The following is a 12640-nucleotide window of genomic DNA, read 5'->3' as shown; positions in this document are numbered from 1 at the left end:
TTTAATGAAAATGCAAATTACAAAATGGGCACAAAGATATTTCCTGCTGGAAAGATATTACACGTTTAGATCTAGAAAACAAGTATATTAGTTTTAGAATGTTTTTCTCTAGACAAAAAGCAATAAATTGACATAATAATAATTAAGAATCTCAGTAACTATAATACTATAAAAAGATGAACAGAAAATATGTATGTATTTTATCAAATAGCAGTGACAAGAAGAATTACAATTGTGCAGTTTATCCTGTCTGGTGCATAATATCTACTTAAATGCAATGGTTCATGTTATATAAAAATAGTTCTTCATGATTCAGCAAAACCCTCATAGGTTGGGTAACAAGTACTTCTTATTTCTGAATGTAGGTTATAATCTATTTTGTAGCAAAAATTAACCTAACAAATATGAGCACTTGGACATCCTAGAATCTGACAAATGACAATGTTTTGAGAGCCCTCTGGTGAAATCCTGGCATTAGAAAATTTAACAAGAACATTCACATTAACTTCAGTGGGAGTAGGATTTTATTATTCATGCCTAGATACATGTGTCTGGGATGGGCTGATCGCTCATTGCTCATATCATTCTTTAAATTGTTACTCCTGAGCCTTCATTTCAGTTCCTAGTATCACATAGTTTTAAAAGGTAAAACGCCCCAAGAATAAACGTATCATATAGAAATATTTACTTTGTGGGATTGATCCAAGTCATAAACCTTAAAGATTGCAGTGTACACTTTATTGTTTCTGATGGGGAGCTAGCCTTATGTGACACCTTCCTCCATGTGGTAATATTTGTATTTTGAGTGCAGCCTGCCCTCTTGTTGCTGGAAAGCAAACCATTCCTGTGCAAGTCGTACTTTAGGAGTCTGTACAGGTGCCAAAAGTAGGTAAATCCAATGCAAGGATGGGCAAGTCATAATCTCTGCTGGCTAAAATTTAAACACATCAGTTTTCATTTATAAATAGCATAGCATGTTAAGTAAAGTTCCAGTCTTTTTGTCTGCTGCCACATTCAAATTTGACAACTCCCTCATCACCTGCCAGTGATGATCCCTTGCCAGACTTCAAGTTTGTGTGGTTGTAGGAGTTTTTACTTAAGTCACAGAGAAGCTCCACAGTGATTTTGATGTACTTGTGTCTAGGAATAAATATATAGATATTATGGATAAAAGAAACCTTATAGTAACACACTTCAAAGTGTGCTCAAAAAGTCACCCCCTCCACTGAATCCCTCACAAAATAAGATGCCGTGACTATCCTTTTACATGCTTAAATCTCCACTTCCTCCCCTGAAAAATGACAGGAGCAATAGTGATATTGTTGTACTTGTACCTAAACAAGTCTGGGATAGGCGTCTTTTTAGAAAGCAAAAATAAATATCTATTTATGACAGACTAATGCCATTTCTAGCCGATTACATACAAAACTGTGCATGTCTCGTAGGAACCTGATTTGAAAAATGTATTATGTCCCTGGAATGTGTGAGATAATATTAGGTGACACCCCCCTCCCCACCCGTTTTATTTCAGCACTAAAAACATTAAATAATATGTCTTTGAAATTATTCTGTTTGGATTTCATAGCTAAGTATAGACAGCCAAAAAACGTGTGGTTTAGTCAATTCAATCTTTGCAGGTTACTCTAAGCTGTGTAGATTGAACTGATAAGCAGGTGAACAGACATTCACTTTTGATTTGGGAAATGCAGCCATATGCCTTCAGTGGCCCAGACCAGAGGGGGCACTAAAACATACCTCCCTACTCGGCTGGAGGAGACAGCTTGGGCCAAGACTAGCCTGTCCCCTCGGGGTCAGGGATGGGGGGTTAGGGGGGCTTGCAGGAAAGATGCAAAGCATCCTTGGATGCTGGGAGACTGTGAGTTAACTGGAATCTGGAGGGGATCTGGGACAGAAGTTCAGTAAACCAATTAACCTAAATCAGTTAAGTCTGATACTACGTCTATCCATGTTTATCTTAAATTGGTTTTGGTCATTTTGAAAGCAGTGTATGTGCACTGAACGTCTGTTGTGTTACAGATTTGAACTGGTTGCCCATCGCTTATACCAGTTTATATGTAATTTCCAGGGATTCAGGTTTTTGGTGAATTAAAAAAAAAATTATTAACAAAATACTACGTTACAGGAGAAACGAAAAGCAGAAGAAGCACTAAATGATCTGAAGTGCCAGTATGAAAGTGAAGTTGGTGATCTTCAGGTGGCAATAAAAAAACTTAAAAAGGTGGGTAGGCTCATGACCAGAATTTTCTAAATTGTGTAAGAGAGTCTGATTCAATGAAGTGCCTCCCTGGAGGTAGCAGAAAGTTTTCTGCATTATCTAGATTCTAGCCTAAAATCAATGCATTAATTTACCAAAGTAATGACATTAAGTAAATGGAAACCTCAAATCACTTATGTTGAGTGAAAATTTGCTAGTCTTGAATTCATTCAGTGTAATTTACTGAAATACCTAGGTAAATGGCCTAGCTGCTAGCTAAGTAATGGGTTATGTCCGTCAGAAAACTGGCCTTGTGATTACCTACTTGTCTCCTATGTTGGAAACAGTTCAATTAGTTGTGTAGAAATATTTGTATTTTGTAGAATTATTGATAGAAAGGACCCAAAATCTGAATTTCTCATTTGGTCCCAGTCTCTGTGATGGAACAACCTAACATCTCAGATCTGAAAGCTCATTTGGAGGTTTTGAAGTCCAGATTTTAGTTTTGTGAGTGACCTTTGCTATCTATACCTGTTCAAAAAATATGTGGGTCTTTCAGCAATGTAAACCCTGAATTTGAACTGAAGTCTTCATTTTCCTCTTTATTATTTTAAGCTAAATTTAAAATTTCATTCAGACTAATGGAAGTTTCTTATAAAAAATAAGAATATAATGCTTTTATATTAATGAGAATTAGTGCCAGATCAGGTGTTGTATATATGTGGAACTCAATGGAGCTACAACTCTGGTTTCTTGGATTGCTAAATAACTATTAAAATTTAAAATTGCTAGAAATGTTACATTGCTAGGAATGTTACATGTGAAAAACTTTTCAAAAGAATTTCCCTGAAAATGAAATGATGCCAGAGGTGTATTTGATAGCCATGTTGGTCTGAGACAAAAAGAAATGCAAGACTATAACTCTTGGGTCAGAGATGATACCTTTTATTAGACCAACTAAGACATCGCAAAAAATCTTTTTTAGTGCAAAGAAAGATAAAGATTTTTTTTTGTGATGTCTTAGTTGGTCTAATAAAAGGTATCATCTCTAGAGTTCTGCATTTTATGTCAGAGAAAATTTGGAGGGGACACTTCCTATGCAAACAACTGGGAGCCTTACTGAACCACAAACACCTTTTAGGGCTGAAAAACGTGTGTGAAGGCCTACTGTTATAAAGGTGTAATCAGAATTATTCCTCTTGCCATATGTGGGCTTTGGATGAAACCCTTGAAGAGTCAGTCAAGAATATATCTTTAAATGTGCACATTTTCTTTGCTCTTTCAGCTAGAAGAACAATCTAAAAACATAAATCACAGAGAAGATGTGGCTGAATTAAAAAAAAGAATACATGATTTGTCATTGGTAAGAACTGCTTATAATTTACGTGTCAAAGGAGTAGATTCAGCCTGCGTATTGTACTTTCTTCAGTAAAGACTTATTTATCCAGTTCTGTCCAGGTGTTAGAATATTTATGATAAGAGAGACCATTTTTGGTAAACTTTTTTAAGGAGGGGGGATAACTTGTTCTTGAAGGAACAGTAAGTTATTCTAGAAATACTGTTTAAAAACCATTTGAACTGTTATGATGTCTTCTTTTTTGTAAGAAAAACTGAAAAATCTAAAATGAAATTGAATTCTTGGGTATTGGAACTTTGTCTATTCTGTGTCTCATGATATCGAGTGGTACTAGATCACTGAATCTCTGATGTTTAACTTTAAGCTCAAAGTAAAAGCATACATTTCATCATTTGGGACTTACACCATAGATTTTGATCTCAGTCTTATTAAAAGGTTCACCTTTTTCAATGATCTTTATTTATAACTGGTAATTTTACCAGCCACCTCTTAATTATATTACTCTTTTATATCATTACTGTTTATCTGCTTTAGATATTTTTATGAATTATTTTTGGAAAAATTTATTGTATTGTTAGGGCAACCGTGTTTGAATAAGCTTCTTTTTTGTGGATTCTTTAGGAAAATCAGAAACTTAAAAAAAATCTTTTAGAAGCACAGACAAATATAGCTTTTCTTCAGAGTGAATTAGATGCTTTGAAAAGTGAATATGCAGATCAAAGTTTGAGCTCAGAGAGGTAAGATACTTTACATTATATTGTGTTTTTTATTCAGGGAAAAATAAGTATTTTGGTGTATATATTTAATTGCTACCTCTTTTATGTTCTTAGTTGACCATAACTGACAAGTATATGGACAGTCTATCAGTTTTAACATGTCTATTATTCACTTAGTAATCTAGAATGAAAGAGTAAGCATTAGCCCTGATCTGAAGCCTTGAAAAATCAAGGCTATTTTTTTTAAATATATCTATTCTGAAACATTTAATAAGAAATGGGAGTTAGGGTTCAATTATATGCTTTCCAATTGGAGAGATGTAATTGTCCATCTACTCCTTGTTGCCAGAATCCTTAGCATATTTACGTTGGTGTACTAGTAATTTATTCCCTAATCTTGTAAACGATTATGCTAGGGCACATTTCAGAGCCTGGTCAAAGCTCCATTGAAGGCCCAATGCCTGCTGCAATACATGTTAATTAACACGCATCAGAGCAGACTTGATTAATTGAGTCTGCTGGAGCATGCTAATTAGCACCTTCAAAATGGTGGCGGGGGTGCTTTAACTAAAGCTCATCAAATGAGCTTTAGTTAAAGCACCCCCACTGCCATTTTGAAGCACAGGATACTGAATACATGAGACTCTGCAGGCACTTTAATTAGGTGCTCTAATTAAAGCACCCCCCACTACCACATGTGTAAACGTGCCCTAGATTTCTGACCTCAATGCAAGGTTGTATCTACGTACTATCAACCGTAGAATCAGTTCCCTTAACCTTCATAGTAGTACAGAGTACTCACACTGATGTTAAATTCTTGTGCTAAACCCTTGTGTAAACCATTTGCTAAATTAAATGTATTTTTTATATGCAGGAATCATAGATTCATAGATGTAGGGTTGGAAGGGACCTTGTAGATCTTCTAGTCCGAAGAAGTTTTCAAAAATTTGTATTTTTAAACATTTTCTGGTACGTAGAACTGTGACTGCTCACATTTTCTTCTTTTCAGCCACTGAAATATATTTGAAAGATGTCAGTGACATCAAATATTTTCTAATCCTACTCTAGCATTTTAGCAATTCCTACAGGTCCCATAAGCATGTTAAGTCACCAGGAGGAGGGCAGCAGTCCATGTGACTGAATGGGATGGGAAACATCCCAAGACTACATCTACTGTGACATACTGAATGTTTGAGACCCCTTGTTTGTGTTGGTATCAAATTATTACAATATATTTAAGACAAACACATTTTAAATATTAATAAACAAAGTACTGTATTAAGGAATTGAGTAACCTAAACACTCAAACTGATTTTTTTCCCCCTTATGTTTTCAAAATTTAAAAAAGAATTTTCCATTGATTCAGAATCTTAGTTACGGTTAAACTTTACTTTCTGTAAGGAGTAAAAGCTATAAATATGACTCACTGTGAGTAAACAACTATATGTTATATTTTGCAGAGATTTGGAAATTATCCAAGAATACACTGAAGACAGAGATAACCTGGAAAGACAAATTGAAATACTTCAGTAAGTTACTAATAACTCACATGTCCTTACACTACAACACCTTTTGTCTAATAAACAAATTTTGTCTAGTTGCATGGAAATCTGTGATAGGAATGAAAAAACAAAATATTACCAAGGTCAATGTTCAGTGCCATCCAGACTAGTCCAGTAGACTGCACTCCACTGGCTATACCATGTTAAATTAGGCTTAGGGTTCCAGAATATTGCCTGTGACACTAGTGCAGATGACCTCATACCAATTGTTCTTGCTATGCCATTTGAATTTTGTAGGGCTCCATAAATTGCCTATTTTTTTCCTTTCCTTTCATAAAGGGCAAATGTATGGCCCATCTCAGCCCATCACTTCACAAATTAAATTGTATTTGACTTGACACTGCTTTTTTTATTGTATTTTTTAACCACAACATAATTGTACATAGTCTTAGTTTTGCACAGAATGGTATCTGGCAGATTATCTACATTATTTTTGTTGAGGCATCCTACAGTTCCATCTGTGATTCTTTTTTTTTTTTTCTTTTACTGCTGTTGAGCAGAAGCATACAGGGTCATATTGTCATTTTTTTTTTTTTTTTAAGCACAATTCCTCTTTACTTAAGTGGCCTAAAGATACTAACATTTATCTACCACAACAGCAAGCTTCTTTAGTTCAGCATGCGAGTCAGTATATGTCTTGCACATCTCTAATGTTTTGTGGGGTTTTGTTCTTAGCTTCATTGACTCTCGTTCCTTTACAACAAGGAATAAAATCCTGTACCCATATTATTCTAAATGTCATCACTTGGCTCATTGGCTTAACAAGTTGGGGCGGGGGGGTTGCACTGTGGTGGTTCCAAAGGTGGGGGAGTTGGCAAGCCAGTGCATGCAGATGCAACCTGACGTGCGCTGTGCCTGCTCTGGACTCGCACACCCAGGCTCAGCAGCGGCAGTAGCAATGGTAGCTGAGCAGAAACTGTTGCTCAGCATGTGTGGGGGAAACAGCCCCTCTCCCTCACTACTGCTGGGCCCTTTCTGCTGCATTTGTCTGGAGCCTGCGCTGTGCCAGTCAGCTCTGTATCTGCTGCCATTACTGACATCTCTGGGCTGCTCAGCGGGGCAGCGGTGGCAATGCAGAGCAGCCATAGGGCAGCCTGGGTGGTGGTAATGGTGGTGGAGATGCAGGGCAGCCTGGTATGGCACGGGCTCTGGGCAGATGCAGCAGAAAGGTCCTGGCAGTGGCGAGTGGGAGGTGCTGCTTTTCCCCAATGTTGAGCAACAGTTTCTGATCAGCAGCTGCCGCTGCTGCTGCTGCTACTTACCTTGAACAGGTGAGTCTGGAGCAGGCATGGGGCACACCAGGTTGGGGCTGTGCATGCAGGTCCCCACCAGTACTGTGGAGCTTAGGGTCAGCAGTGGTGGCAGCCAGAAGGAGCTGCCACCACCTGAGCTGCCTAGAAAGGCAGTCCAGCTGCAGAGCCACCCCAGCCCTTCTACATTCCCGAGGGGCGGCAGGAGTGCCACAGGTGGGTGGTGCAGAGCAGGTACAGGGTGGGCTGGGGTTGGAGCTGCGCAAATGGGTTCTGGCTGATCTGCTCCCATGGGGGTGAGTATGGAGTGGGCATGGGACAGGGATGGGGCTGCATGCAGTTGCCAGTGATGGGGAGCCGCGGCAGGCTACATGGGCTCCAGGTTGTTGTGTGTCAGAGGCGGGTGCTGACCGGCTTATGTGGGGCATGCATGGGAGGCTCCCATGCACACCCCAGCACACCCACAAACCCTCCCCTGCAAACCCCACAACTACACCCACCCCCACACACAATTGCACACCCCACAAACACTGCACCCACCCACATGTTCTCCCACACCATCCCACACACATACCCATGTGCCTCTGGGAGGTACCCCACTCACTGCTATGTGTACATAACTCACCACACCCACCTACACACATCCCACAGCCCCCCACAAATCCCATACCGAACCACACATCCCCGCAAACTCCCCGTACTCACCCACTCACATCCACAAATATCCCCACACCCTCCCTGACACCCCACTTACACACACATACACTTACTGCCCCCATATCTCACACCTACACACAAACCCTATACTCACCCACCTGTGCCTCCCCACACCCTCCACCCCCTCGCAATATACAGGAGTAAGACTTCATTTTGAGTTATTATGCAATCACCGCTATATATATGGTGCAAACACATGAATCAAGACAAAAATATTAAAAAAAATAAAATTAAAATATATTACTGTGGATTTTTGATTTTTAATATATAACTTTTTTTTCTGGTTCCAACATGGCAAAACCCCTTCCCAAAAGGAGTACTTCTAGTGGCAAAGGTCAAAGGTTAAGGGGCGGAACTTCAGGTTCCAACATGGTGACCAGGGGACGAGGTGCCTGTCAAGGGGCGGGGCCACCCTTGCAGCTGCCGACAGCTCACCAAAACTCGTTAAGCAGCCCTCCAGCCAGAATAATTGTCCACCCCTCTTCTAAGGTCTACATCACAAGAGTTCTCTTCTGTTAAGAGCTCTGTATAAAAATTTCACTTAAAAAACCCAACCAGTTGTCATTCATGGAAATGGGTAAAACATGATATAAAGATACCTAGTGAAACAGAAGACTCTAACTGTTCCTTAATTTATCATGTTATTTAGTACATGCCCAACTTGCATATGTGTAGTACTGTTGACAAATTTGAGAAGGGTCAAAGGTCAAAACTAGGGAATGTACAAGTGTTTCTTCCTATTAATTAAGGGACCGTAAAAGCAGCTTAATAAAATCCCACACTGTGGCCCCATGGAAGTGCTGGGGCCACAGAAAAATGGTCACTTTCACTTACATGGTGCAGATTCATTTCTTTGTGTACAATAACAACTTCTAGACCACTGCTAGTTCTTTGTTTTTGTTTTTTTGTTTTTAAAAAAATGAAATTTTATGATTCCATTATATGGAAGCTGGATATGACAAAATAGAACTGGCAAAACCATTTAGAATTTTCTTTAACTTATCCTATTACAGTTTTGTATGAAGACTACTTTTCCCTGTTTGATTTTAGATTAGCTAACAGAAAATTACATGACAGCAATGATGGCTTAAGGAGTGCACTAGAAAACAGTTTCAGCAAGCACAACAGAGCACTGGTATGTGGTATAATTTTCTAATGTTACAGCAATTATGTAATGGATTGTTATAGAATAATTATATAATAATATTACAGAAATCATATAATCCCTGTGTAACTTCAGAAACCTCCAGTGGCTTCAGCTGACAGATTTTGGCTTAGTGCCTTCTGACATGGCCTGTTCTTTTCTGTATATCCCAAATGTATACGCAATATATTGTATAAACCAAAATTTGAAAAGAGCCTTAAGTTTCCTTTGTCCTAAAATTTATATATTCACATTGGAACTTTCTGATACTTTTTTGTCCAAAACAAATTGCCAAAGCTTTCCCACAATGTGAATGGTAGTTTTCCCGTTTCTCTTTATTGAAAATGTTTAGGACTTTCACAGTATTTCACTGGAATGCAAGGAAAATTGAGATATTAGGCTGAGCCTTGAGGCTCACTCTTGCCATTTATTCCTTTGCGCAGACAGCCCATGTAGTTACAAGGACCTCTGTCGGACCTTCTCTAAGATACCAGATGCACTGCCATTGCCAAAGTTGTAGCAATAGTAAAGTTAAATGTGTGTATACAGGAGGGAAAGGAAAAAACCCCCTTCACAACAGTGTGTCACTTTCGCTAGATGGAAAAAGAAAATCCCTTCAGATGCCATAGTTGGTGATCAGCCTAGTCCTTGGCATGATCAGAGGGGTGGGAAGATTGCAGTCAAATTAAGGCATACACAATTGTTTGCTGCCTGGGCAGGATAGTCATATTGACATGCCCTTCCCTCAGGGCTAGATGGAAGCCTATCACCTGGTCCCAGTCCCAGCTCCATCTAATGGCAGTAGCAATATGAAGTACTGGATGGTAGGGTCTTTGCCCAAATTCAGTATACTCAACAGATGCCTTGTAGCATAAAGAAGGGGGGGATGGGTATTGAAGAAGAGCAGAGCAACAGCCCCAACACAATGAAAGCCAGGAGAAGGGACAAGAGAGTAAAGAAAAGAAGGTGTGTATGAAAGACTCTCACCTGCTCCCAGTTTGGATATCTTTCCCTGGTACCAGTGGGTGTCTCCTCTACAGGTTTCCCTTGCTTTATCCTGTACATGCATTCCTAGAAAATGGTGCAAAACTTGAATTTGCATAAAGGGAACCCACTTTGCAATGTAACAAATAGGGATACGTTCCAAGACTTCAACTGTACTGATCCCCAGACCCATTTCTACCACTTTTACAAGGCAATTTTGGTATTCACCAACAGCAGACAGTACAAACAAACACCACAGGGCACTATCATAATAGGGATGGCAACTACAGAAACGCGTGTCACAGGCAACGAGTGAGGAACACAGATCCACACAGGAGACTATATTTTGGTGCACGTCACTCCCACAATGCACCGCACAAAACAGCCAACTGTGGGCTTCCACGACATCGATTGTATACGAGTGAATTTACCTTGCATGTAATGAATTTCTGGTATAAAAAGGGTCATTGCATAAGAGCGAAATCACACATACAGAACCTGCATAAAGTGAAGGAAATGTGTATACTCAATTCCATCAAAGCCATGTGCTGGCTGGCAAAATGAGCATTTGTAGTAGCACAGATATTGAGTGATTAAACTTTGTCATCACAAATTCTCCTTACGTTTATACATGCAAATTTATAACTTGAGAGTATTTAAATGATATTGACCGTTTCCTTTCCCTCCTCAACCATCTTCATGCTCTAAGAAATGGTTATTCCAAAATGATGAGAAAAATATTTTGCCATTCCTTGAACTATTTTTCTAAAATGGTGTGTTATAGTTTATGGGATAATGCCACCTAGGCAGACGACACTGTAGTAGTTGCCAGCTCCTGTGTGCACATAAAAATTATTTAAAATCTAAAAAAATCATAAAGATCTCATTATTTTATTGCTGGTGAATGAGGAGCAACAAATCCAAACCTTGACCCATGTGGAGGAGTTTAAATATTATGCTTAATGTCCCTGTTGATATCCAGTCTTGTTTTAAAGGATGACATTTATTTGAAAAGAAAAAGTAGCGTATGCATAATTAACATACAGCAGTCTTATAGGGATTATATTCCCCTATTTAACAAACCCCTCTCCCCAAGCTTGCATAAGAAAACAGTTTCTTACAGATCTTCCTACATATGTTTTATTGCAGCGGTTAGCAAACACCTCCCCAGGGGGTACGATTTCTAGAAGCAGTCCCAAATGTAATGGTGGCCAGTCTCCACAGAATCCACAGTTTGACAGGTAGGCCATCTTGTTTTTACCCACATTATAACTTAAAAAAATGTTGGACTGTTATTGCATGCGTCTGAGGAGAGCTAAACAACTAATGCAAAATAATAGAATAAAACCCTGTGTTATGCTAACAGTGCTAACAAAATAAATCGAGCAAATTCAGTCATCATCCTCAAGGGAAACAAGCTTTTACCAAAATGAATCCATAAAATCTAAATCTTTTCATTATCATTATTGTTTCTGCTGTGTCTTGGTAAGGCAAACCTTCCTATGCTGAAAGCAGATACAACATATTCTCTCACGTTGGACTTGCTGTAGATTTTGCAACAGGTACTGTAGATTTTGCAGTATAACTCATCTGAACATTAGATTTGCTGAGTTTAGGGGAGGAAGGAATGAAGTCTATTTTAAGACTGATAAGGACATCTTTCTCTGAGAAGATATTTTCTAATATCTTTTATTCTGTCCCATCTAGTGCATTATATTTGAAGTAGAAAAATGGGCCACCAGAAGTAAACGTGTGTACCAGGATAAAGCTTGTTCCTACCAGGCAGGACCAGGGAATAAAGTGGTTCAGTCATACCACTCTTTGATTCCTGCTTCACCACAAGTTTAAAACAAACTGCCTGGCAATGGCAGCAACATTTCTATTCAAACAGCAGTGAGGGAGTTATTTGACTACACGTCTCATTATAATCTACCTGATTCCTTCTAAACTCTTCATTCCACAGGTGTTAATGACACTCTCTCTTTTTTTAAATGGTCTTCATGGGCATTTATACACATTCTCCGGGAGTGGAGGGAGGGAGGGTGTGCTTTAATTAGCATGGATCCAAGAGCCGCTTTAATTAATGCGCCTGGAGCATCTCAAATATCAGCGTCCCTGCGCTGAAAAATGGCGGTGGGGACACTTTAACTAAAGCTCAAGCTTTAGCTAAAACAATTTGATGAGCTTTAGTTAAAGTACCCCTGCTGCTGTTTTTCAGCATGGGGATGCTGATACACAGATTCTGCTGGAGTGCAGTCATTACCAAGCTCCAGCAGGCACGATTTATTGGGTCTTCTCCGATACGCTGTAATTACAGCACGTTGGGGCAGCTTCGGCAATGTTCCACTAATCAAGTTCTTCTTTCTTCTGCAATTTTTCTGCCTGTTAGTTGCTACTGGTATGGAGTTCCTCGTGCAGACTATTTTTAAGTCTAACTAAAATCACTAACTCAGGTGTGGAAACATTTAACATAGGTAAACTTTTTAAAGCAGTTCTGGAAATAACTTTCAGTGAAACATTGGCTGCACTGTCAAGGAGCTCGACAGCTAGATATGGTTTTTGTCTTTTAGATTACTGTAAAAGAAATGTACATTTAATTCTACTGATTACAGGACTAAAGAAACAAAATCTTTTGACTTATTTTTGCCTAGGTAGTTGTGTTGTTTTTTTTTAAACACATAATGTCTGATATATC

At 38.9% G+C, this 12640-nt stretch overlaps 1 protein-coding gene across 1 annotated transcript in view; it reads left to right on the top strand.

Moving 5' to 3' along the window:
- Window positions 1–12640, top strand: part of RASEF (RAS and EF-hand domain containing) — a 58055-nt gene that overhangs the window by 19504 nt on the left and 25911 nt on the right. The window contains exons 4-9 of the mRNA XM_019478214.2: window positions 2144–2239; window positions 3501–3578; window positions 4194–4309; window positions 5749–5817; window positions 8868–8952; window positions 11095–11186. Of these exons, the coding sequence (XP_019333759.1) occupies window positions 2144–2239; window positions 3501–3578; window positions 4194–4309; window positions 5749–5817; window positions 8868–8952; window positions 11095–11186 (536 nt within the window). The remainder of the gene's footprint in view (window positions 1–2143; window positions 2240–3500; window positions 3579–4193; window positions 4310–5748; window positions 5818–8867; window positions 8953–11094; window positions 11187–12640) is intronic.

This window comes from Alligator mississippiensis, chromosome 3 (genome assembly GCF_030867095.1).
Source record: "Alligator mississippiensis isolate rAllMis1 chromosome 3, rAllMis1, whole genome shotgun sequence".
Taxonomy (NCBI): Eukaryota; Metazoa; Chordata; order Crocodylia; family Alligatoridae; genus Alligator; species Alligator mississippiensis.
This window is presented reverse-complemented; position numbering and strand designations above follow the sequence as displayed.